Source organism: Chaetodon auriga, chromosome 7, assembly GCF_051107435.1.
Source record: "Chaetodon auriga isolate fChaAug3 chromosome 7, fChaAug3.hap1, whole genome shotgun sequence".
NCBI lineage: Eukaryota > Metazoa > Chordata > Actinopteri > Chaetodontiformes > Chaetodontidae > Chaetodon > Chaetodon auriga.
The window spans coordinates 22,493,368-22,521,067 of NC_135080.1; the positions used below are offsets into that span (position 1 = coordinate 22,493,368).

The window sequence follows — 27,700 nt, forward strand, 5'->3', positions numbered from 1 at the left end:
AGCCAGGGACAGAGATAGCTGTGGAAATCCAACAGCTCTCTCATCTTTCTTAATGATACATCTGTGATGATACATTTGCAATGATGACATCTCTCGTTGTAATTTGAAGTGCCTCCGCCTGTGTCAGAGTCGTACAAGACAGGATGTGAAATTGGGGTCTCAGAACGGGATGTTTTATTAGCTGCTGGATATTGCCAAGGTGGTTAAGATAGGCTATTTGATTTGAACTGCTCCTTTCATTTACTCTGTTTGATTTGCGATAAGTGACTTTTCCTCGGGAAGAAATCGGTAGTAATTTCACAGTTTGTGCTCTCTTCCCGTCTTTTCCCTCTTTGTGTTTCTCTCTTTCTTGATCTCTCTCTCTCTCTCAAATATGACAAGCTTTATGGACTCCTCTCACACACTCAGGGACTCCCACGTGCAGCCTCAAGGCATGATTGCAGCAAATGATGCAAATGAATTGATTCCAATACAAATGAACTCATGATAGTAATCCCATGCTAAGTGGCTGCTGCTTAATTTCATATTGATGAATGAACTGCCTCAGCCGGTGCTCAGAACAATGGTTTCTAATTAGAGCGACACTAATTGCAGACACATTGATTGGCTAGTAGAGCGATCTTGTGAAGATCCTATTGGATCAGTTGAAGAGCTGTTCCTGGAGAAGATGCTTGAGTTCCTGTTGATGGGGGTTTGTGGGGTTTTAAACCCAGAATAATGAAGTTTCAGGAATTAGAAGCATATGTCCATATTAATCTTCAAAATTGAAGTCGTATTAAGGCAACAGCAGGAGTTTTTTGAAGTGTGAGCAATCCACAATGCTGGCTAGCAAGCTGTGATGCAAAAAAAAAAAAAGTGTTGCTGGTTGAATATGAATTAGCTTCATCTGCATGCATTATCAAAACATAACTCTTTTGACCCCTCTGAGTTGGAACTGACAGCAGTGAAGTATAAACTGGTGCCGCTGCCCTTTCAGTGTGGTGTGTAATTCACGAAAATCCAGGTAAACAGATTAATTAAATAGATAAAGTTACAAACTGAAGGTCATACTTCAGAGGTGGAGTAAAAGCGCATGACAAAGAGGGTTAAAGGAGAGCGATTGCTAATGAAAAAGGTGCCATCTGCAATATTTTAACCTAAACAACCTGTTGCCGTAATGCAAAAATGAAACGGTGCCTTTCTCAAGAGGGTGCAGCCTCTGTTGCCTCTTTTTGTGTCCCACTGGGTCAGATTTGTCAGGAAATAAACTGGATTGCTCAAAACAGAAACAAACATTTTAGTTTGTTTTCAACTTTCATAAATCTGCTTTGCAAGAATAAAAAATAAACATGTTCCTTATCACTCTACATTGTGGGAAATGATTTTCTTTCTTGTCAAGAATTAGAGGTGAAGACTGATTCCATTCTTTTATCCATTGAATATGAAGCTGCAGTGAGGAGACACTTATCTTAGATGAGCATAAAGGCTGGTGACAGGCAGAACAGTTGACCTGGCTCTGTCCAAAAGCAACAAATCCTCCACCTCCCAGCAGCTCTAAAAGTCACTTAATAAGCAACAGCATTATTTCTCATTTGTTTAATCCAACAAAACCAAAGTATATGTGCTGGACATGGACAGACTCCCTGATGGAGACAACAGAAAAGTCATTCCTCCCAGCCAAAAGATCCATTCAGGGCTGTACCCAAAATCATTCCCTGTTACCTGTATAGTGCTGTTATTATTTACCTGACATTTTATTATATGTATGTATATTATTATATGTTTATGATGTCCTTCAGAAAGTCCCATCAACAGGATCTATATCCCTGGAACACTGATTCTCCTCTATCCATTCACATGAGCAAAACCCCCCAAATATTTTCAAACTGCCAGTGTTTTTTCTCTCATAAAAATGTCCCAGAACATGTATAATAAAGGACCATTCACATGCAGATGAGGGGCATTTCTGAACACCCCAACTCATCCTGAAAATAACAATATACGTATGCATACAATGTCCCAAAGCTTTTATATAAAGGCAGTGAAAACTGCTAAAGCATTACTGAGTGAGGGTGTGAGCAAAAGGCAGTACATGCAGAACTCTGCTTACTTCATAAGAAAGGCTGAAATGAAAGATGTGGTCTTAAGTTTGCAAACATTTGCTTTAAAAAATCAAGAAATGTAAGCTAAATATGTAATAGAAAGATATAATATATGACTTTAATAATTTCATGAGAAGCACCTTTTAACTAAACAGAAAACTTGAAGTTTGTGTTTCCTGACTTTGATTAATCATAACATGCATAAATAACATATTTTCTGGTGGTGTTTCTACAAAGAACAAACACAGATGAACTTTGGATTGGATTATGGATTGTACTGGAATATCTTTAAAGCAAAGGTCACTGTTAATAGCTACAACAGTGACATCTTGTGTGTTGTCTGGTACATCTCCTACGTGGACATTTTCCCGTCATGTGTGACGTGTAATCTGTGCTGAATGATGTTAGCGTTGCGACAGTGGTGGGTACAGTAGAGTGCGTTTCCTCTCTCTAGGTAGCGCAGCTCAGATCAAATCATTTGGCCTGATCCAGTGGAATGAAATGGAGTTAGAGAAGGTCAGCCTGTGGCACTGTGTTTCTCACTCTGCTCTAATGTAATAAGAACACACTGAGAGAGGCAAGGATTAGACTGTAATCCACCTGCATCTCTCTTTGCCTCCCTCTCTGATTTGTTTGCAGCATCCCTCTCTCTGTCTCACCCTCCCGTCTCTCTCCCAAACTCAATCAATCAAGCCCCCCCGTCTCCCTTTCAACCTCACCCTCACTAGGTTATTGAGATTCAGATACTCTCGTTCTCCTCCACGCTCGCTTCTACTCATCTGCCCACTAGTTTTATTAACATTGTCAGTCAGTCTTTGGCTGGGAATATGCTACAAGGTTTTGATCAATATCAATGTTTTGATCACTTTTAACTGTGGTTCTTCTTAAATTCAACATAAATTAATATGACTGGGAATGCCCACATAAAACTTGGTCTTTGAGGTGCATTTTCAAAATTTTAGTTCATGTTTTGATGGTAGAAAATGCACAGCATTAGGCACCATACAGAACATCAAATCAAATTCATTCTTCAAAATCATTCTTCCAGGATTGGGGATTGGGAAGGGACATGGGTGGAAATCCCATCCAGTGTAATTGATTGATCTAAAATCATTAAAACCCATTTAACCTACTACTGTACTACAACTACAATAAAAGTGTCCACTTCTGGTAGTCTTTGTCAGTCTGATTCATCATGATGGGTCATACACTGGGTGTCACTTTCTGTCATATCAGTGTGCTTTCCTAACCCTAACCCTAAATGGAGGTGTGTGTTGTTTGTTCTTTGCATATTTCCAATAACTACAGTAATTTGAGTGAACAGGGGAAATGTCGCTTAAGGAAATGGAATGACAAAGGAATGTCAAGCGTCATATTGCAGACGGCGATCAATCCAAATGAAATTTTATCATGCCCTGTTCCAATTTTTGATATCAACTCATGACATGATGAATCCATTACTCCATAAATATGTCGTGAATCAAACAGCATCATATCCATCACATCAGAGGCGCGCCACTTTGAGCAGCTGAGATGTGATTATCAATAAAAGGTGATTCATAGTTTGATTTATCAGCCTGAAATATAATCATTAACAAACCATCATCATGGGGCAAACCTTAACTTCCATAGAAACAGTGTTAAATTCAAACTCAGATGGTTCTTTCCTAACTCTCCTTCACCCCACTGAGGGAGACTCTCTGACAGCTTCCTACTTCGAACTTCCCAGCAATGAATCCCATCCCTTTCTGCACTTTCCCCAGTGTCTGTTGGAGGATGAAACAGTCGATTCCTTGACTCCTTCATACTGCTCTAACCCGCATGCCAAGACAGAGACAGCTGTTATCATGTTCCATTGGTGGCATCAAGGCTGAACACTGAGCAGAAAGCAGATTTCATTATTTAAACAGTCCTTGGGGAGGGTCGGGCAGGAATGTGATGGTGGCGATGGCACTGAAACTTGTGGAAGAAGTGATGGTGTGTGTGTGTGTGTGTGTGTGTGTAGACAGAGGCAGAGAGATGTGTGTCATTGTGAGATGATGTGTTATTAAAAAAAAAAAAAAAAAAAATTGTCACCTCAAACAGATATCTTTTGGAATTGGCACCTCACTTGTGGTGGGGTGCCTGTGTAATATGTACACATTTGAAAGATCCTTCATTTACATCATATATGCTGTATTTATCCCACAATACAGTCATAGAATTTATTGTTTCCAGTATAGTGAATTTGTTTTATGGCAGAAATTATTTTAGTCACTGCAACAACTGTCATCTGATCCAGTTTAGAGTGATGAAATAGACCTATTTGATGTTCATCCCGTTCCTGGATAAAAAGAATCCTGGGATGTCACTCAAAATACACTGGGTAACCTGAGCAATTCCAGATGGGATTTCGCACTAATACCATGCGGACAGGGCCAGTGATTTTGTCTGAAAATAGCACTTTCTCTCAGGACAGCATCACTTTCACCAGAAGAGAACTGATATTGTTGTTTTACTGGAGAGAAACAGTGTTTCTAGTCCCATGTGGATTCATTTATCTGAGAATTTTACAGACCCAAAGGGAGTAATAATCTCCAACTGTGTCCTCTTGTCTAATCCAGTATGTTTTGGATTCATGGAAGGCCTTCAGTAGTAACATGTGATGCATAAATGTATGCTATACTGTTAGCAACTACATTTTTCTCATGCACTCTGCAGAGAAAGACTGCTTTATTGTTACTGTCACCTAGAGCATGACCAATGTCAGAAACATGAGGTCTAAGTCTTTTTTTCACAGCTGCAACTCTCTTGTCCACTTCTGTCCTTTGCAACACTCGACACAATAAGAATACACAATATGAATAAGAGTCTACAGCCACACCAGCAGCCCTGTCTGGCTTTACCTCGGCACAGCAGTGCTTTAAGGTAAATGATAATGCAGCATGTTAACAGACTCACTGTGACAATGGCTGCTAACACAGTGATGTTTAGCTGCCTAAACATACCTGCAAAACTTTCGCAGGTATAATGCGTGGACCCCCATTGCCATCCCCGGAGTCATGTCACTAGCATGGGTAAAAACATACCTTGTCGGACTTAAAATGAAGTAGAAATCAGAGGTCTCTGCGAGCCTCCTTGTAAAATGTGTGAATAATCTCAGAAACAACAATTGCTTGGATTTCAGAAAGAAAGCTCACACTGGTAAGATGATATTGCTGTTTGAATTTCATACCCCAAGTACAAGACGTAGATTCAAAATGGTGTAAAATGGAGTGTTGGCTAAACCTAACAACATATGAAATACTGTAGTTGTCAGAGGGGAACTTCAGTGTCTTAAAAAGCATAGAGAAGCATCAGTCAACACACCTATCCAAGCAAACATCCCTCCGATTCTACGCACTTCATATTCATGTTTGTGCATGTGTGCATCTTTAGCTCTTGTCTGTTCAAAATCACAAAGACACACATCTATTCCCAGAATGTCTCGCATCATTGACAAACACATACACCTTTACCCCCGTGTACATGTCGGAGTGAAACACAGAGTGACGGGACTGAAAACACCTCCAGGTAGAGGTGCTCATGTGTACAGCTACCTGAATATGCATGCCTACTTCTTTTCTTGCACACACACACACACACACACACACACAAACACACACACACATCTGTCACTCGCTCAGAGCAAATGTACAACTGTGAAACTGAAATTCAGCTTCTCCTGACAGGTATGACTGATATTTCACTGATTTAACATTGGTACACCACAGTGTTAGAGCCCATGTTTAAACTTAAAAATCTAAGTCTTCCCTTCTTGTACTTGTATATCTGTGCGTGTGCGTGCACGCATGTGTGTGCATGCACATGTGATTCCCTGTTCCGTACATGAGGAGGGATTATTCTTGTTTGAGCGAGTTTGGCCTTGTCATATGTGTGCTGTGCTGAGGCAGACGGTCCCCACGTGCCAAGCCGGGATGTTCTGTGTCACTCCTCGCTGACATGCTGACATTTACCGCACTGCCGCCGTCATTGTGCTGCTCTCATCACCGTGACAGCGGACTTACAGATCGCCAAAAATCCCAGAGCAGTATCAATTTGCTCAGCCAGCTCACGGTGAATGGGGGATAAGACGCACTCAAAGTGTACACACATGTGCACGCGCAGATTTCCAGAGAAATGCAGTGGAGTGTAGAGGCAGGAGTGAAAAACACACACACACACACACACACACACACACACACCCTGCTGGAGTGAGCAGGAGATCCACAACCCAAATTGGCTGGCGTGATAATACCCTAAGAGTGAAATGATTGAAAATTACTGAGAGTGACACTTTGTGCAGACTGGCCCATCATTTAAATCTCTCCGATTATATTATCTAGTCTCAAAGAAAGATGGATTTCAAGCCTGTAAATAAAACAACATGGCTGCCATGAAGATGCATTGACATGCACGAAGTATTTTTCTTTGGATCTTTCAATATTGATCAGGCATCAAAAGACCATCCAACAAGCATGCAGTCAAGACTTCATCCACTGTTCATCATCTGCTGTAGGCAGAGAATGATCCATTATTAATCTCCTCTTGATAGATGGGCTGCTGTTGTCATAAATAGTTTAGGGAGACTCGAACTTTAATCAATAAATGTTCAAACTTCTGTTTTGAACTTTCGTTATTCGTATTAATTACATGTATTCTCATAGAATTAAAGGATGTGTTTCCTGCTTATTGCTTGAAGAGTCTTTATATGCTTTTTAAGGCAAGTGAACCTACAGATTTGGGAGAGATCAGACCTCACTCTCAGTACCAAGTTTTCATAGTATTTCAAAGCTTTTTTTTTTTTTTTTTTTTTAATTCAGGGGATATATTATGTTCATACTGTTATTTAAAGGCACTCTATGGGGTTATTGACCATTAGCAGCACCAGAGTGCCATATTTTTATGAATGGGTTCTCATGTATGCATGCAGGTGCAAATTAAAGGTTGTTTCAAACAACAGTGGGTACCTGTCACACACAAGTTTATCAACTCACTCTCTCACACACACACAAGCTCCCTGAAGACGGCTGAGGATGAAGGACTCCACTATCCTGCAGCCAGTTTTCTGCTATTCCTTTGATTGACAGTCAGCAGCTGTAACGCGCAGAGAAACACAGCAATGCACCAACAAAGGCATGGAAGAAGAAGACTTGTGGCAAACATGGATGTAAAAGATGCAGGATTCAAACTTTTTAAAATTGAACCTAATGTTTTATGTGTCAGGAAAGGCAAAATGTTTCTCATGGAAAGATCATCAAAGATACACACAAAGCACACTGAGAAACAAGTGAATGCAAGCAGAACCTTTATTTGTTGTGAAATGGACAACATATAATTCATTAATATACTTTTGGAATATACTATATGATTGCTATATGTTGGACATAGCAAGGATAATGGCTTTCCATGGGCAGTTAGCACTTGACTTTATTTCATTGAATGATGCTTTATTTGACATTATCTGTCTGTAGTGGCATTGAGTGGCACAGGCCCTGTGGCTCAGCTTTGCTGTGGCTGTTTCCAGAACAGCTGACAGCATCTATTCTGCAGTTAATGTGGCGTACTGAGATTCTGCAGTAAAGATAATGCAAGGGTTGTAAAAGTGCTAACACTAATTAGCTCTCTGGCAGGGGTGCACCAACCGAATGGAGCTGGTTGAGATGGAGGACAGACAGGCAGAACGATGGAGGAGATTGTGAACATAGATAGTAGAGTAACGAGCTGTGGGCAGGATGAATGGACTCTGAAAGGTTAGAAGTGTCATGTAAGCCTGTGTCAAGTATCAGAAGAATGGAGTAAAGGACATGTGCATCTTCTGCACAAATATTGATTAGCTCTGATACCGTATGACACTGGTCAAGAAGAAGGACCAAGCCCCACAGTGCCATTTTAATAACATCCTTATAGCGCTTCATCACACTCCCCAATACCATCCATCTCTCTGGTTAGGCCTGGCTTGCTTTGAAATATTGTTGGTTATTGGAAATACATTATATACAGCACACCCCACACATCAACTTGCTCTCAATTAGCCTGTCGCACCTTTGATGCCTATGTATGTATTTCTATCTATTTTCTTTCAATGTTGTTTTCATCTTTTACATACAGTTAAACAATTTTATCTGTGTGAGTTTTTTCCTCATTTCAACTTGACCCGTGTGCTCCTCTACAACCTGAAAGGGACAGCAATGTGGTAAATGCACAGACCTTCCAGACTGGAGTGAAAAAAGTAGCTTCACTGCATGTTTATCCTTGACCCTTAAACATTCACTATACATCAACTGTAACACTGAAGAGATAATCATAAATTAACTAATCCCTCTCAGATGAATCAGAATATTGAAACCCCTCTTATTACATTCAGTCACAGTGTTTTTAAAATGACCAATTTCAACAATATCTGTTCATAGCACCTGCAGTATGGTGAAGGTTAGGGAAAGATTGTGATTGTACAGATAAAACTTTGGTTGAGATATAGTTAAAGCTTTACTAATCACTATTTTCATATTACAGTGGATTAAAATGACTATGTGTAATGTGAAAGGTATCACCAGCTCTGCAGGTGTTATTAGCTCTACAGAGCTATTGAACATTTCGCTCATTGTTTGGCTTTACACCCTGCAGCTTTACTGTTTTGGTTCACTCTCACTGCCCTCATCAGAATGGCTATCAGGCAACAGGCAGCTATAGCTCTAAAAAATCACTGTGCATTACCTGCCCAGCACCGAACAGTAGACAGACAAAATTAGCAGCTTTTGTGACAGGATGCAAACCCTCACACACACCCTTACCTTCCACCTTACTGCAATACACAATGGGAACACTTCTTCCTGCATTGACACTGAACGTGAGTGGACATTAAATGTAAATTGTGAGGTTTATAACCGTCCAATATGAATGCAAGGGTGCGTATGATATGCTGCATATATGTGAAAGACAAGCTGAAAATTACACAGTAAGTTTATGCTGCCACATCTGGCATGTCAGGTGGTTGCTGAAGCGCTTCATTTCATTACAGTCATCAGGTTACTCTAAACATTTCTGAAGCTTTTGCGATGGAAATGACCTACCGATGGTTAAATGACCCATCACTTGGTCCATCAGTCCATCTATCATCCAGGACCTGAGTAATCAGTCTCATTTTGGATTATATAGAGGTCATGATTTGAGGTAATGTTGCATTATGTGAATAAAACTCGCCCCATGCCACATCCTGTAAGGACTTAATGGTCCACTCAAGGCTGGAAGCTTACAAGTTGCCTCTTTGAACGTGATTATTACATGAATGACCTAAATTACAGTGCAAGCAGCAATAACATGTGATCATATTGTCAGTGTCCAGGGAAATCCTATTAGTTTGTCAGGTTCTAAAGAAAAGTCCACACACTCTGTTGCAATAGAGTGCATTGTTTTTACAAAGCCTAGACATTTCATAAACGATGTTTGATTGGTTAAACATTTGCATAGATATGAGCAGCCACAGAAAAACTGCTTACCAAACCAATTCACAAGGTTTATTAATCATTCTGTCAGTGCTACATTAGTCAACATTATGGGGTGTGGGGACGAACTTCAATATTTAAATATTCATTTAGACAAATTGTATCTGTGTCATTGGAATAGATATTTTGCATGCAAGCTAAGCACTTTTCCAAGCTTAACTCTGCCTTGCCCTGGTCCACGATGGTAATCAACCTTCTTGTGAACTGGAGCAGCAGCATGAGAAGTGACACAGCGGCAAACGTGACCCCTGATCCATCAAGAGAAAATGTTTTAATCACAAATCACTTCAAAGGTGTAAGGTAAAAGGCCTTCTTTGTGCTGCCAGGTTTAATCACTTCTCACTCACAGTGGCTATGTTTTAAATAGCAGGAGAGTACAGCCTGACATCCCATGGGCCTTCACTGAATGATCCAGCTAGGTTCTACTGCCGGGGATCAGAAGAGAATAAGCAGGTGGGAAAGAGAGTGATAGATGACTAATTTGGGAGTGAAGTGGAAATGACAGCAAGAACACGGTGAGCTCTGACGAACATCAGTGTGCAGGAGGCAGTGCCGGTTCTACACGGAGGCCTAGGGAGCTTCATTTGGATTCTATTGTACATGGAAAATGTATCAAAACGGACAGATATTAGAAAGACTTTGGTGACCTGTTTTCACGAAATGATGCCGATAGTGATGACAGACATGTCTCAACTTTTTTGTCAGCATCTGAAATATCTGGCTTTATTGCAAAGAAAATGAGGGGGTAAAGCAGAGGAAGTAGGCTTGTGATTAGAGGGTTGTTGTCTCCATCAGGAGGACACAGCTCTTGAATGCTCTAGTGCAGCCCCCTCCAATGTGTCCTTTGTTAACATACCTGGTTAGATAAGGATAGAAATACAATTTCAGAGTCGAAATACGTGGCCGTATTTCTTCAGCAAGGTCAAATGAGAAAAGGAGGAAAGAATTGTATGAAGGGCAAATGAAGGAATGGAGAAATGCAGCGCCACGGACAAATGGCATAGATGACAGACACTTAATAAGAGTCTGAATTTGAGAAATGGCGGCGGGCGAACGACAGGAATAAATGATAGGAGGGATAGAGCTGTTCTCCTGCTCGTATTGGCCAGCCAATCACTGAGTGTTTTCAGTCTGTGCAGGTTTTCAGGGGTGAAAGGCAGTGACGACAACACACAGTGGAGAATGGAGACCGCAGGGACGCATGCGCGCGCGCACACACACACACACACACACACACACACACACACACATTTTTACTTAGGAGAGGAGACAGGTGTAGGAACAGCAAGAGGCCAAATCAGCCGAGCTGTTATCAATGTTTCCAACCTGATCGCTGCCTCCCTCCCTCTCTCTCTCTCTACAGCACACACACACACACACACACACACACACACACACACTTACACCAAGCTGTAGAAAAACAGGTGTAGAAAGGAAAGACAGAAAGATATTGAGTCTATGGGGTATTTTTTGCTGTGTATTGTTGCTCCCATAATCTCTTATCTTTTGTTCTCACTTGCTCCAATGCAACACACACACCAATCCGACACATACATACACACACACCCACACACACACATACACACACACCTTCACACGCACATGCACACACAGGCTGCCCTACCTTCTCACTCCTAGGTCCCTGGCCCAATTTGAACAGCATCAGTGAGCGATGGTGGCCCACTGGTGCCAGAAGACCTGGGTGGAAGAAGTCGAGTCATTTTTCACAACTTCCTGTAATACAAACTTCTCTCCAATGAGAGTTCGGGAAACATTTTGCCTCTAAGCATTTTTAGTCTGTGTTTAGGGGAACAAAAATGCGTCTGTTAGATGAGGGTTTAGATTAGAATAAGAAATCAGCTCAGGGTAGAAAAACATTGTTGTATGGGTTCAAATTATTCCATTCCTGAGGTTAGGGGTGCTTCATCATCACCTGGTTAAGGTTAGGAACAATCGTCATGGTTCAAAGAAACAGGTCCCATGTTTTGTTGGCAGTAGGACTGTTTATTGAGTGGCACACACCTGGGTCTATTTTTGACTGGCTTGATTAGTTACTCTAATGAAATGAAACAGACATTTTAAAGAGGACATTGAACAGTGTACGTCTTTGTGAGGCAGAAATCATCTCTCTGCTGTAGCTGCCATCAGGATAACTCATCCATCACATCTGTCTTGTTGTTTCATCTATACCATGATTGCGGCATCTTCTCTGTTTGAAGTTCTCCTCGAAATAAGTACAGACTCATCTTCCTCTTCAGGGACGTCCTACAGACACTGGAACAATATTTTCTCTGTGGCTCTTCTCAGACACACTGTACACGTCTGGCCTCACTGTATTCACTCCCTCCTCCCTCTTCCCTCTTTGCTCTCCTCCGTCCTCGATTTTCTCCTCCTGTCTTCCTCCCTGAAGGCAAACACTGCCAGCAGCGGCAGTAGAAGCGTCACCCCAGGACGTCGTCTTTCACAGTGTGCTGCAGCCGCTCTACAGCGAGCTCATCCATCCCACACTCTCACTGCGCCATCAGCCTAATGCACTCATTACCGCAGAGTCCACTATAAATGATAGGTTCCTGCCTCATAGACACTGTGCCTGCATGAGCTTTTAAACAGGCTGATGTAACTGATAGCAATTTACATATAAAATACACCAGAGATATGGCGGCTGTGTTGAGGCAGCATCAACATTTTGATCTTGTTTCCCCCCTCAAATCCCCTAATAGAGCCAAAACAAGATTAGCATACGTTTTGTGTTATGGTCAGTGGGGACGTGATGCCTCCATGGTGCTATAACGACCCCATGAAAGTACTGTAAAGTATTTTCTGCTAACCCCATTTTCGGTAGTGTTTACAAAAATCGAAACATAACTCAGCATCAATCTTTGCACTGGACAAAGCCTTATGCCTTGACGTTGGCCTCCGTCCAGGTTTTGTTGACTCATGAGCAGACTAAAGCAGTTTGAGTGGAGCCATATCCATTGTGTGGTTGGAGCTGAGCCTGTAGCACTCAGTGGTGATGATGGTGAACAGCTGGGCCCGGCTGCCGGAGCCGCCGGCATGCGATGAGATGATCGATAGCTTAATGGCAGGATTTCAGCCTGTGTTTGGGCAGTGTGGCACTTTGTAATGTGGAGCGGGCATAATTATTTCATCAGAGAGGTCTGGAATTGGGACTTTTTAATCTTCCACTGGGCTCTGTGGAGGGTCGTGGGTGACGCTTTGTGGTAAGAATGTAAAGAATATAAGGACAAGGATTCACAGTAGGGATCCTTTTGAAATGAATGGATTTATTATTATGCCTACTAATCCTTGGACTGACCATTCTCTGGTTGAGGTCTTATTCAGCTTATCATGCTGTTAACATGAACCTTTGATACAATCTTAATAAGTCCTCCTGTTCAGCTGGAGAAAAGGTTCATCTGCCCTCAGTGGCTTTATTATAGAAGGTTATATCTCAAAAGAGCTGAAAAAAATGGGATTCCCAGAGTATTTTCTTTGTCTTTTTTATCTTATGCAAAGCACTTTGAGTTGCCACGTTCCTCCTAAATGCCTTGGTGGCTAGTCGACAAGAAAATTATGCAAGCCTTACCTGAAATTCTGTTGAGCTCGACTAGTTTTATGCCATCACTCCACTGGATGGTTAGGCCAGCCTGCTCAGGTCCATTCTTCTCTTAATCAGACAAATGACGTCTGATCAGAAAATGCTCTGGTGTTGTTCTAGACGACGTGGAATATCGCCATATTAGTTGTTTTATTTAATACTGCAAACATCTGATACTAATTCAACAATGTTTACCAGAATTAATATGAAATGAAACTGAACACATAGGTCGATGTTCATTACAGCTGTGTGATCGGCTGTATCGACATTGAGAATGGGTTATCACAAAGAAAGTCAGATAATGGTAAATGGGCTGTATTTATATGGCACTTTTCTAGTCTACCGTCCACTCAAAGAGCTTTCCAACACATGCTACATCCACCCAATCACACACACACTCACACACTGCCATCCGGGCAATTTGAGGTTCAGTATCTTGCCCAAGGACACTTGGACATGCAGACTGGAGCTTCCCCAAAAAAATCTCAGCTCAGTCCCTTCCTGTTCTCTGATCACCTGTACCGTCTTTCAATACAGCTGAATTCATAGTTCGTTAACATATTTTTCTGCTCCTGTCATCAGACAGCCAAATGATTACAAAAAAGTCATTTATTAAATATAACCTATTAGCCAGCAGTCACACTGCTGTACTGCCGAGATAAAATAATTATTTTGTAATGTAAAATCAACGTAAATACATGTTCACAAAGAACTTTTAAAGGTTGGCTTCTTACCTTTCTGCCGTGCAGCCTCCGGCCCTCACTGACTGAGCTTATGCCATCGCTTTGCAAAGGTTCAGTTTTTCCTGTACACACTGAAACACCATTTTGTGTGTGTGTGTGTGTGTGTGTGTGTGTGTGTGTGTGGATGGAGGGCTGAAAATGAGAAAAAAAGGTAACTGTGGACATCGTCTTTTACTACAGACCTCTCCGTACTGTATTTTTTGTTAAAGTATGTCACTGATGATATAATGTAGCTATGACATTCGTACAGTCGCAGCCCAGTACAGCCCATTGAAATGTTCAATGTGATATTGGGCTAAACAAATAAAGCTGACTTGATGTATTGTAATTGTTGAAACAAAACCAGTCCAAGTTTGCTCCATGCATTGTTACCAGGTCTTTTTTGTTGCGTATATGGACCAGGTTGTATTTTTTTTTTATGGAGAGAAGCAGGCTCTCTGTCAATTTTACACATTCTCTACACAATATACACTATATTCTGTTGTGCGTTTGCTGACCTTACATCGAATAAACCCTATCCATGGTCAAAGAGTGGCAGCGAGGCAATGCTCTTTGTTTGACTGTGTAGCTCAGCTGTGCACAGAATGTCCTCAGAGGCATTAATGGGGGTCATAAACTCTGATACGGATATTTGAACACATTGAACTCTAACTGGCCTTGCTCAGACAAGGACACATGCTCTCCCTTGAGGCCATTTCCATGAACAGAATTGGAAAATAGAAACTATTGATTTCTCTCTGTGTTTAATGCAATTGCCCTAACTGTGTTTTATTAATGTTTTACGTTTTGTTTTTTTTCTGTCTTGGTGTGTCTCTTTGCCCGTCCTTATTTGGAAGTCGAAGCATATAAATATTCAGAATTCAGTTTTGGAAAGAGGAAAAAAGCAAAGAGTTGTGCTTGAACTTATCTATTTTTTTTTTTTTTGTAGGGGGGGGCGGGGGGACGGACGGGGGTGTTATCAGGATCAGACTATCGTATAATTGTACAAAATCTAAATGTAATCCCACAAGAATAATGAAGGGAAAAATCTGTAATCCAGGCTTAGATTTACTGAAAATGGCCTAAATCCAGTCATTGTGCACAGTGGACTTTTCAGTGGTGACAGACAATAAGAATGTGGCCTCACAGTATTAAAAAGGACACGGAAATATCTAACAGAGGGTTATAAAGACTCTACAAAGAAGGTTTTAAAGAGTAAGCAGAAGCTGAGGCTGTGTTCAAATATTAACATAATTCATAATTCAATCTGAAAATTCCTTATATTGCATTATGTAAGTTCCTCACAATGAACACTTCATGGAGCTAAAGTCTCAAAGTGAGACTCATTTTAAAATGTCAGCCTTGTCGCCTTTCTTGTCCTGAAATGAACAAGAAATGGAAAGTCCATAATTTTGGTACAAGCGCCCACAGTCCACTCTCATGTCACTGCTGTGATCGTTCCTGCTCATGGCTTGAAAAGCTTGACTCAATTGTTTCTGAGTAGACATAACCATCAAGTAGCCATCTGATTAGACTGAAGTGTTTGTGTTTAGTGTAATGTTTTAGCTGGTGCTGCACTGGATGCCAGCTTGTTATTGATAGTTTGACGCTTGCACAGCAGAGATTTGGCTCTGCTCCAAATCCAGGCTGAAGTAATTGACACGTCGCCTGCTGGGGTTTGTGATTAACTTTATTGACATATAGGGGGAGGTGGGTGTATGGCAGTGCACAGAGTTGGCAGAGCTAACAGGCCTTTCAAGCTGCTACGACAAAATAGCATTGATGTTTTCAGGACGCGGAGCGCCGCTGTCCACTGAAATGCCTGGAGAGAGGAGATTTAGAAGCATAGGCATGTTGATTCAGGCCGAAAGCTGCTGCCAGCGGTGCTCCTCTGCATCAGACTTACTCTAATTCACCTCACTTTATGATGTTGCTCATCGCTACTCACATATTACTCACTTCTAGACAAAAAACAACTGTGGAAATAAGTGAAATTGTCTGCACAGCTTGCTTATTTAAAGGGGAACTCTATGCATCGAAATCAGTTTATTAACCATGGGCAGTGCTACTCAGTCTCTGGTTAGCAGTACCTAAAGCCTGACAAAATGAAGGAACTTCACAAATATTAGGGACTTAAAGTCACAGTGAAACATAAGCTTGAGCATCGTCAGCTTTAATATTAAGGGTTCAAAAGCAGACATGGCTGGGAAACAAGTACAGACAAGTGACTGACTGCTCCACCCACACCTCTCCCATTGTTAGCATTGTTATCAGGAGGCAGATGATGAGGGAGAAGTGAAATAGAAAATGTGATTTTTCATGCTTTTGCTGCAAAAACATATATTTGGTTGCTTTAAGCGTCACACTGTCCATTGGAAGGAAAGACCAAAACAAAGAGCCCACCCACAGACACCATTTATGGGAGGAGATTACAATTGAACTGTTTTTTCTTTTTCTTTTTCTTTTTTTTTGGGGGGGGGGGGGATTCCAGCAGCACCCCTATTGTGTCTTGACATGAGAGTTTGATGGACAGGTCCCGTTCTCCACCGCTCACACTTGACACCACTCTCACATACACACACAGAGGGTGGGTGTTCACTCTGTTTAAGAGACAGCAGGATGCCATTAACTCTGTGAGAGAAGCCTTTAATGTAATTAACAGTGAGGAGATGGGGGGGGGGGGGGGGTGGCAACCGCACATCTCACTCTGCTGTACGCACAAACACACACCCTTCCCACTCCAAGCCCCTGTTGAGAAAATGTGTCTTTAATTAAAAATTCCCCATCCGACACACACGCACGCACACACACAATCACCACTCCAGGTTTCATGTGCTCCAGTCTGAACATGCAGGCCTGATTTGTATTAATCCTTATCTCCTGAATGGACAGCTTCTCAATTGTGTTTTTCCTCGGCTGGCTAATTTCATGAAGAGCATAATTACAGCATTTTCAATTTCGGCCCTCTGCAGAGTTATGAGGCTGACAGTCTATCTCTGCACTGCAGCTGAGAGGGTTGCAGTGTGTGACAGGAAGTGTGTATCCGTGTATCCCAGAGTGCTTGTGGATGTGTGATTGTGTTTTTCTGACTCAAATGAGAGGGAGAATTAGCGGGTTATGTGGGTGACTAATACAAGAGATAATTTCATGCCAAATCCAAATTGGAAAAGCAGCTGAAATCATGACAACTGTGTAAACCACATAGTAGACGGCAACTCTTGTGCAAATAGGGTTGATTTACTAAAAATGGCAAGTGAAAATGTTAAGATAATGTGGGTGCAAACATTTTAGTGCCAGCAAACTGATGCCTGGTCCAGAACGTGTTCAGTAACAGTGTGATATCCAGTAATCTCATTTACTTGCTGTCTGTGGTGTGTGTTCCAACAGTAGGAGGATGAAAGGCATGTCAGCTCTGATTAGAGCTGCCGAGCTGGCACAGTTTGAGTAAATGTGAGTGTGCGTATTTGCGCCTGTACTTTGGTCATTCTCCAGTAGGGAGATCGGAGCTGCCCTAAGGCAGTGGCCATCGTCCCATCCTTCCCAGCTCCTCCTTTCATCTCCCTTCATATCTCAGTCCTCCTCTCAGCGGTGCGACTGTTTTCCGCCTGATATCTCCACTCTTACTTCTCACTCAGATGCTCAGTAAACAGCTGCCGTGCATATCTATGCACTTATGTGCGAGAGCGCCTCTTCAGCAAAAGCAGCTTGTCTGTATATTCGGATGCAGGCAGCTCATCGGCGATGCTCTGTCAGCTTTGATAATAACTTGGGGCCCCGGGGCGCTGTGGCCCCTGATACTTTGTCACACTCCTCCAGCTCTGCAAACACAGGCCACTGTTGCCAGTAAAGCATCTCTGCCTTCACTGATAATGAGCTCTGTGTCCTCAAAGATAGTCGAGTGTGGACGGATGCCAGATTCCCTTGAGGTGGTGAGCGCTGCACGACTTCTGACACCGACAGGACAGCAGCTTAGGTCCTGAGCACACATTCCCACTGACTAATAGACAGTCATTAATTTAGACTTGATTAAATGAAAATGTAATGATACCCAAAGGGAAAGTTAGCAATCACAGTGGCGGAGAATGAGGTAGAGGAAATAATGAGACAAATAGAACATGTCTAAAAAGTCAAGCAAGTTACTATCAAAGTTTTACTGGGTAAGTGCGTAATGCTCATAGTCATTAAACATGTTTCAGACGTCCTATATGGAGAGCGGAAGATCTTAAAAACAATTCATTGAGCCAAATAACCAAACACTCATGATAACCTAGCAAATAGACTAATAAGAAACAGAACTGCAGCATCCATATCCATTAGTTTGCATCCATTAGTTTTAAATGCCCCCCCTTCAAGAAGACAGAGTTCCTTCTGACCATAAATCTACCTCTTAAAAGCCTAATGTGACGCGGAGACACATATTTAGCTAACAGTTTAGCGCAGTAATTAGCGTTTGTGAGCTCTCTGCCTCTGCCAAGTGCCAGCCGCCCAACATCTGTTCCTCCGCTGCCGCCGGGGCCGGCACTGCCACCCTCGTTCCTCCCTCCTCCACCAGCCATCTTTGCATCTCTGCGGGTAGCAGAACACTTCAATCAGGTCTGAAGAGAACTGATAGTTGGACGTATGAAAAGGAAAAAAGCGACAGAGCTGTTGCCCCCCAGAGCTGTTTGAGTGTTCATTTGAGTCTTAAAAGAGGGAGGTCCTCCTCCTGCGGTCACCTTGACCCATCTCCCGCTCCCCCACCAGCTACAATTAAATCAGAAGCAGCATGTCAGCCCACCCAGCCTCAGCTGTGGGCGTGCACCATCAGCATATCCTCAGCATATTCTCCCTGATGGGAAGCTTCTGCACTTGCCTGTGTATATTGGATTTATTTCTCGCTCCAGCGGTGATGGATTTTCCATTTGCCTGTTTTGTACGGCGCTGCACCATTGAGAGAAGCAGCACATCAAGACTGTTGCATCTTCTGTCACTCCCCGCCACACACCGTTTGCTCAATGCCATTTTAGGATTTTGCTCTCCGCGGCAAGCCATGCTTCTCCATATTGTGGGGCCCCATTTAACTCTGATAAGTCATTGTTCAGGCAATACAGAGGGGGGGAGTCTTTACAGCATACAGACAGTGTCAACACCCCCTCCCTGTTCTCTCATTTTCTGCTCTCCTTTTCCCTTTTTCTACTCTTTCTTTATCACTTTTGCCTATAGCTCCTCTGTGGGCAAATTGTCGTTTCGGAGCCCCTGCCCCAACACGAGGGGAGGGTGAGGTGGGTGGGGTGAGGTGAAGGGGATTATGACAGAAACAGGATGAAAGGGGAGAGAAAGGGGAAGGTGGGAGAAAATAAAGTTGCTCTTATCAGAACTTGCCAGGAGCAATGCACACACAAAGCTGTTTGGGAATCCAATTTAGTCTTTGCTGTTAGCTTAAGTGATATCAGTGCAATTAGCTGTCACAGGTCAGAGTGTGAGCCGGGTGCGTTAAGTGATTTCCTGAAATCCCACTAGTGGAAGCGTGAGGGGACATCAAATCTACAAGAAAAAAAAAAATCAGAATAGAGAAAACTTGCCTCGCCTACTCCACAAATGGACCATTTCTTTACACAGCCTGCTAATAAATGTCAGCCCCCTCTTGACTCTTTTGTTTTGCTCTTGTCAGCCGCTCACACTGGATTTAAATGGATTTTCTTCCTCTATATCTCTCAACAAGGGTGACTTTGAGGCGTCATAGTTTTATTTGAGCCTAGCGTAACTCAATTGTGCTGTATGTTGTTTTTTGGAGAATGTCTACATGTTGGGGGGGGCGGCAGCAGGAACGTCCTTGGTGTTTTTCACAAAAGCAATTACACCGACGGTGCATTACTGGGAAAATGATCTATTTATAATCTTCTAGTGTGAGCTTCTGCTACTGAGTTCTGTCGGCATCATCCTTTGTTTATGACATTACATAGTCTAAAGGAGGATCAGAAATTACCCAAGGTGACTGAACCACGGAAAAACTCTGTGAAAGCCTCTTTATGCCAGCCCCGTGACATTGTTTTGTTTGCAACTTGAAGTTGCAAGTTGTACTTCCAGGACTTCTTGGCGACACTGTTAAAAGAGACAGTATTGAGGAACATGCTTTTCTCTTTTTGAATTTCACATTTAGTATACCTTTTTTATGATTTTGTAATACAAGGGGAGTAGTAAGTGCAAATGTTTGCTTGATGCCTTCCTCACTTTGCCGCCTCAGCGACTGACACGGTTCAGCCTCTGTTATATAGATGCATAGTGTCAGATGCATGCAGTTACAGCAAAGCAAATCAAGTATTGTCATAGAAATGGAACAGCCAAAGAAGATTTCTAGGAAATCATGTGGCATTACACTGGCTTCAGCGTAAAGGCATGCAACATACCGCCTCCCACTTTGCAACTGTATTCTGTATACCTGTTTAAAAGAGGTGAGACTGTGACAATCAGTTGGCACACTGAGGAGCGCCACAGCCAACATGGCTGTGCTTGTTAGTCTTCTGTATTACAGAAGGATAAAGATCGAGCAGTTTGTTGATTTAAGGGTGAAGGCAGCAATTCTTCACTATATTCCCTTAACAGGTTCCTCTTGATCAAGACATACAGGCTAGCAAACATAAAATCTCCTTTAAATAACACAAATGTGGCTTTTGTTTCATAGACCTATAATTTACAAGTGCACATAATTCATTTTCCACCTGTATTCCACCTGACTGACTGTGATTAACACTGACCTCATCCCTCCTCCTTCTTTCTCCTTCCTCTACCTCTCGTCCGTCTCTCTAGGGGAGATCTGTGCGTTCAACATCCACGGGCTGGAGGCTCCGTTCGAGGCAGTGGTGCTGAACGGTACGTCTGGTGAGGGCCAGCTGAGGGCCCGCGGTCTGGTGGACTGCGAGCTGCAGAAGGAATACACCTTCATCATTCAGGCTCACGACTGCGGTTCTGGCCCCGGTGGCACGGAGGGGAAAAAATCCCACAAGTGAGTGAAACTGGCTTTTGTCTGACAGGATCCACAGCTGCATGCACAGTACATGCATTTATATGCACAATTCACATAACCGTTTCTCGGCACAGCATGGGATTTATAGGTTTGACTTTATACTTTATGCTTAGGCCTAGCTTGCTTGTACAAAGTCACCCAAAAAGGAAATGCTACCATGGACAGGGGAACAGATATTTAAATAAACAAGATTTTTCATAATTCATATTAAAATGCTTGGGATAAATTATGTAAAACTACAAGCACTTATTGTATAATTCATCTATCATTTAGACAATGGCTTAAGTCCAATGAAACCATCAGCTATGCCACAAAACAGTGGTGATTTAAAAAGTATGATACGAAGAATGACAAGCAGTTGGCTCTGTTTGGGTGTCTGTGGACATTCCTGAGCATAAAGCGTGCATGTGTGTGGGTGCAAATGAAAGCAGGGCAACTAAGGATAGAGAGAAGGCTGGCTGGTGGTGGGTGTTTGGGGCTTATCTCAGTTCCAGTGGAGCCCCAACAAGCTGCCAGCACAAACAACGTGTGCAGAGCATTTTCTATGGATGGTCCAATGAAAAACAATCTGGAGGTCTAAACAAAAGGGCAAGTAGACATTCAGGTGCAGGCTCTTTAGATTAATAGCAGCTTTGGCAGAGGCAGCTTTCAAATACTTATTTTCACACAAACCACTTGGAAAAAAAAAAAAAAAGCTATTTATATGTTTCCTTAAAGTTAAATATGAGTCAAACAACACCTAACTTACATTTCTAACTCTTTTTTGCTCCTGCCATCCTCTTGGCTGCAGCTTGATCCCAGATTGCTCTGAGAACCATCCATGCCAGCACAAGACACAGCACAACACCCACCTCCACAAGCACCAGTCGACTAGTTTAAAGAGGTCAACCGATAAAAACTATTTGTCACACTTGTTGGCTCACTTGAAAACAGCTCCTGTCTGCAAAAAAAAAAAAAAAAAAAAAAAAAAAGCCTTCAGACAACTGCCTCTGTTGGCTATATGCTGCACATCTCCCCTCTCTGTCTTACAGCTCACCCTCCTCACCTCAGCCAACAATGGTGCCGCACACTGAAATCTATCATCTTGTCTGGCTTATAGACGCTCACACACACGCTGACACATACTGTATCCACACTAGACCTGGAATTATAGCAGCAGGGGGCTTCAAGCCTCAGTGAAAGTTTTAAATCAGTAGAGCGTAACTTGTATTTACTGTATGTTTTTTTGCTGTGCTGCTAGTGTGTGTGTGTGTGTGTGTGTGGGACTTTGTGTACAAGGAAAAAAAGGGTGATGGATTTGAGTTACATATTTCCATGCTGTTGATCATGTTTTATATCCCTTTTAAGCACCCTGGCATTCTGTCACACTATTACTTTCTATCAACATAACTCAGTGCCCCGCTGTGACGCAGACCCAGTTTGGTTGGCAAAGACAGGCTGACGCTGGAGGGGAAGTGAATTTGGGGACACTTTAAATGGCCTGTCCTTTCACTGGCAACTCTCAAAGGACGAGGCTGGCCTCTCGCCGCACAGCGCACTTGCTTGCTCCGATTTAGAAAGAAGCTAACAGGGAAGAAGAAGAATCTCCGCCTAAGGCTGTGCTCAAATTACACATGACACGTCAACGGCAGAGAAGGAAAGCAGTCAAGAAAATTAGCGGCTAAAGAGGACAGGGGAGAGGATCAGGAGGGACTCGGGATGAGTTTAAACTTCACTTTATCCTCTATTCTTCCCTGCTCTGCTTATCACTGGCTGCTGCCCTACTTCTCACCCCTGTATTTTTTTTTTTTTTTTCCTGACTGGCTACGGCTCAGCTAACTCCCGCTTTCTGAGTCTGTCCTTCTGTCCGTCAGTCCTTCTGTTTCTGTTACAGACTCCAGTGTTTGAATATTTCGTCAGACTGCCTCTGCACTCACAATTGGACAGTCTTTGAATATATGCATCATCCTGCGAAGCCAGTGAAAGTGTAACATTCCTCCACTCTTGGTGACTCTGTCAGGGACCACAGGAACAAACAGCTGACATTAATGACTGCTTTTCTCTGAGTCAAAGCACCAATATAACAATGCTTCCCATTTCTGAGTCACATTGCTTCTCCCTGCCCTCTGAGATATTTGTCTTGGGTATCTGTGAAAGCTTTAGTCCATTGTCAGCAAAGTGCAAAGCTCGAATGAATTCACTTTAAACTCCTTGAGACTGTTTCTGCTCAGGTCAGCTTTAAATGAAACACAAATTAATCTACAACACTGCAGGTCTGACCTCTGCCAAATGAACAATTTGTACTGAAGTGTGAAGTGTTCTCAGCCGTGGTCATAAAGAGTCATAAATGTAATAAATGTCCATTTTGTATCTTTCAATTGATTTTAACACAATAGTGATTCAGTGTAGGCATTAATGAAAAATGGAATTGTTGTAAAGTACTGCTGGTCTTTCTGAGGAGACTCATCTGGGTTGCAAAAAATGTGTTAACATGACCTAACTAAACTCAAACTGCATTAACAAAGAAAAAAGTATGTGATGCTGGAGTGCAGGTCACAGTGCTTCACCGACAGGTGCTGCTGAAATGAAAAGAGCTTGAGGATTAAAAAAACCCCTCACATTCAAATGATTTTGTTACTGCTTCCGCTGCCCCACCAGTGGGTCAGTTGGTACAGACTCATGAACTATAGTTTAAATTCTACTAGCGACAAACTAAATCTTTGATGCTGTATTTTGGAGAAATAAAATGATGCTGCAGACATGTAGCACATTATCACTTGCTGCAACAACACAATACACAACTTATAGATGATAATCAGTGAATAAGGTCATTTTAACAACCTCAAAGCTGCTTGGCTGTAGACTTTTTCTTATTAACATTTGAAAGACAAGTTTAAACTGATTTTGACCCAAACCTTATCTCCCTTCACATCTAAAAGTCCTTGGTTCTGATTCCGAGAAGAGATTTTTTCCCCCCAGTGTTTACAACCCTGACTCCAAAAAAGGTGGGAAGCTCAATAAAACAGAGTGTGATGATTTGCTAATCCTTTATTGACATATACGCAATAAAAAATAGTACAAAGACAACATATTTAATATTTGAACTCATCATCTTCATTGATTTTTGTATATATCTGCTTATTCTCAATTTGATGCAGCAACATATTTCAAACAAGTTGGCGGAGGAGCAACTAAAGACTAGGAAAGATGGGGATCATTCCACAGGTAAACAGGTTCATGGGTGACAGGTGATAGCATCGTGTAAGGGGCGTCCTAGAAAGGTTCAGTCGTTCAAGGATGAAATACAATTTAAAAAGGATTTTACTTCCTTGGCAGAACCGAACTTAAAATACAAAGTAAACCTCCTATCAGTGCACAGTTTATGTTTTTATTTATGTTTTACACAGCATCCCGACTTTTCTGGAATCATTGATGTATTAAATTAGGACCTCTTGCAACGAGCACAGCTTAGAAAATGCTTATAATAAAGAAGAGTGAAGAGATAAACAATTACTAAACAACAAATCCTTCAGTTAAAACCCCTCTGTGCTGCAAAGGTTATTTTCACAATTTCACCTGGATTGTATAATATTGATGCTTTTTAATCGGCCCATGTTTTAAATATTATAAACACCTACAAATCTCCATATTCACTTAAAGACTTACTTCAGACTTGATTATTATTTCAGGACAATTCCTATTGGCCAGGAATATAAATTGCTTCGTATCAGGGGTCACTTGCAAAAATGGTTATGCACAACTGTTTTAAAGCATAACAGCATTACCGAACAGGCCTCAGTGTTTGCCATTGCTCCTCTGAAAATTTGAGTGGAAATCTCAATACTCATCAGTGTAGTTAACCACGTGAGCACTGAGCCGTCGGGATGGGCGCAGTTGAAAAACAAGCATATAATCTCACTAATTAGCATCTGAAGACGAGAAGTTTCTCAGTACTGTTTGTACCTCGCCATTCCCCACACACCTTGCTCTGTGTAAGTTTCTGCTGTTGCTGTGGAGTAATTAGGCATAAGGGACATCTCACTGCCTGACAAAGCATGTCATATTCATAATCCTTCCCAGACTCACACCTATGACCACAACACGTATTCAACACCGGCCCGGGGGTTAAGTGCGTGGGGGCCGTCAGAGGGGGTAATGCATTCACAACAGGGTTAGGTTCTCCCAAGGTTGTGTATGTGTGTACAAATGAGTGTGTTTGAGAGAAAATGTAGATGTAATTTGGACACACAGATGTTTTCTCATGTCTGTGTAATCACACATTCACACACATGCTCAGTATTTGGCAGCACAGTAGTTATTAAAGTCATCATTAGTGAGTCTTAGAGGCCTGTATATCCTAACCTCACTGCAGTTAGGAGACGCTAATTATCCCGTGGAACGGCTAGCTGAAAGACAGCCACGCACACACACACAAACACACTCCAGAATCCCAAATGCTGAGTCAAATTCACACTGATATACCTACATTTACATATAAATAAGACAAATACCCTAGCTGGGGATAGATAGGCTGATCTGATTGTGCATTGCGTAACCAACTTGCACACAAACATGCAAAGAAACTCACTCACACACATTGACAACCAAGAAAACACCAGACATTAACAAAAATAGTCCATTTCTTATGAGTGAAGAAGTGGGCCAAGAGCTGTGCCTTGTTAGCATAAGCTGTCATGATAAATTCCTGCAGTGAGAAGACCAGGGGACTCCACAGCGATAGTGCAGCTCTGTCAATGTGTTGGCGCTTTATTCTACCACAAATCTTAACTTCACGCTTGTCATACTTGATGCAAATATGAATGAAACCTCATTCTGTCAAAACCTGTTAGTTGACGTGATTATTACTCCTGGCAAGAAAAAAAAAAACAAAACGTCGAGTGTAGGAATATGTTGTTTATCTTCATAATGTAATGGGAGTGTATAGTCTCCATGTTTCAATTATGAATATGCACTGCCAGGAACTGCACCATCTGTGCTTGTCTGCTTTAGTTACTGAATGAAAGAAAGTGACATGCGTTTCCATCCCAGATCCAAACCACGATCGGGCTTCGTCGCATGTTGGCGGACATTGCAGAGACAAATGGACATTCAATTGTTTAAATGCTATTTTCTTGTAAAATCATCTTTTTCTCTGAGTGGTCAAGTACAAAAGCGATTACAGCTTTAACTCCTTTGTGTCACTTCTTCTATATTTCTCTTTTCTGTGGCATGATAGTCCAAGCTACCCATCCATGATTTGATCTATCTGGGATGAAGTAAGCGGGATCTGGGCATGATTATAATACATTATAATCACCTTGTAGTGAGATTACACAGTGCCCAGTGGAGTTCTGTGCAGGCGTCTCAGTGTGTTAGTCAGTGTGGAAGTGGGATTTCCTTGCATATTTATGAGATTATCATCCTGTGTTGTGCTGTGCATTTGATCCCATTGGTATAGTTAGGGTTGTTTATTTCTATTCTAGTCATACACAAGGAAATGTATGATTCAACCTCTCGGCTAATTCTTGACATAGATTAATTGAGTCCTTTGCCTTTGTGTTGGGTGTGCAGGTGTGTGTGTGTGTGTGTGTGTGTGTGTGTGTGTGTGTGTGTGTGCGCGCCCGTGCATACGTGTGCACGGGAGCCATTCAATAATGACTCTGTTTGAGTGGCTGTGTTTAGTTGAGTGTTGATAAATAATGAATATGGATGAATATGCGATAAGATGGGAACAATGCTAACCTGACATTAACATGCATTACCAGGCTTTGACATACAGCTGGTTTCTGATTGTCTCTGCATACAATTTAGCTGGATCGAAATCACACCTGCCTCCACCGCTTGCCATGCACTTCATTTTCTAATGAGATATTTACATCTGTGAAAAGGGAGTGCAAACATATTCTGAGTCCTTTGTTTTATATGAGGCAGTGTTTTTAAACGGTGTTTTTGACATGCAGTAAATGGATATAGTGCTATAGGATGGTGTTATGTTATGTAAGACTTCATAAACAAGTAAAAGTACTTTAAAATTGGTAAGATACAGCTTTAAGATGCAGGGCACCAATGCAGTGTTGCAAGTGGGCAAAATAGTCTCTTTTTTTATTAATCAAAAGCCTGAAAGTGGCATTCTTTCACTATAATTTTAAAGTTGCAGTAATCTAAGCAACTTGTAGCAATAAGCAAATAAATGTCTAAAACCGCTCCCAGATATGTAACTTATGTCTTAATCTTTTTTGGACAGACAAATGAACATTAACTGCAGTCTCTGTCCTTCTACCTTTGAATCTCTGTCTTTTTTTTGCTCATTTAATTCTCAAAAAATGACTGATCTAAATAATAATATCAATCAGGCAGGTAATGAAAGCACTCAAAGAGCTGGTGTCATCTGGCAAAACAGAGACCTACATCAGAGCATCATCTGCATAACAGTAATATTTGACAACAAATGCTTCCCAGAGGGGACATGTTTATGGAAATAGAATAGTCAAGCGCTACAATAGAGAGACCCATCCATGATCAACTGTATCAAAAGCAGTGGTCAGATCTAACAGGATGAGGGCGACCACATTGTCAAGATTACATTTAAATTCTCAGGTCTTTCATTACATTTAATAGCTATTTCAATACAAAACATTAACAGCAGCATATTCATATTATAGTCTCTTTTCTGTGGGAAGTAAAGGAGAAATTAGTTTGAGGGTGATATAGAACCACTAATTCTGCAGACTGTGGAGGTCTATGGTTGTGGGCAGACACACACGAGGACACACTTCAAGTGAAGATTTAAAGCT

The 27,700-nt window shown here is 41.8% G+C and overlaps 1 protein-coding gene across 1 annotated transcript in view; it reads left to right on the forward strand.

Moving 5' to 3' along the window:
* LOC143323751 (calsyntenin-2-like) overlaps positions 1–27,700 on the forward strand; it is a 233,376-nt gene that overhangs the window by 118,301 nt on the left and 87,375 nt on the right. The window contains exon 3 of the mRNA XM_076735796.1: positions 20,711–20,906. Within this exon, the coding sequence (XP_076591911.1) occupies positions 20,711–20,906 (196 nt within the window). The remainder of the gene's footprint in view (positions 1–20,710; positions 20,907–27,700) is intronic.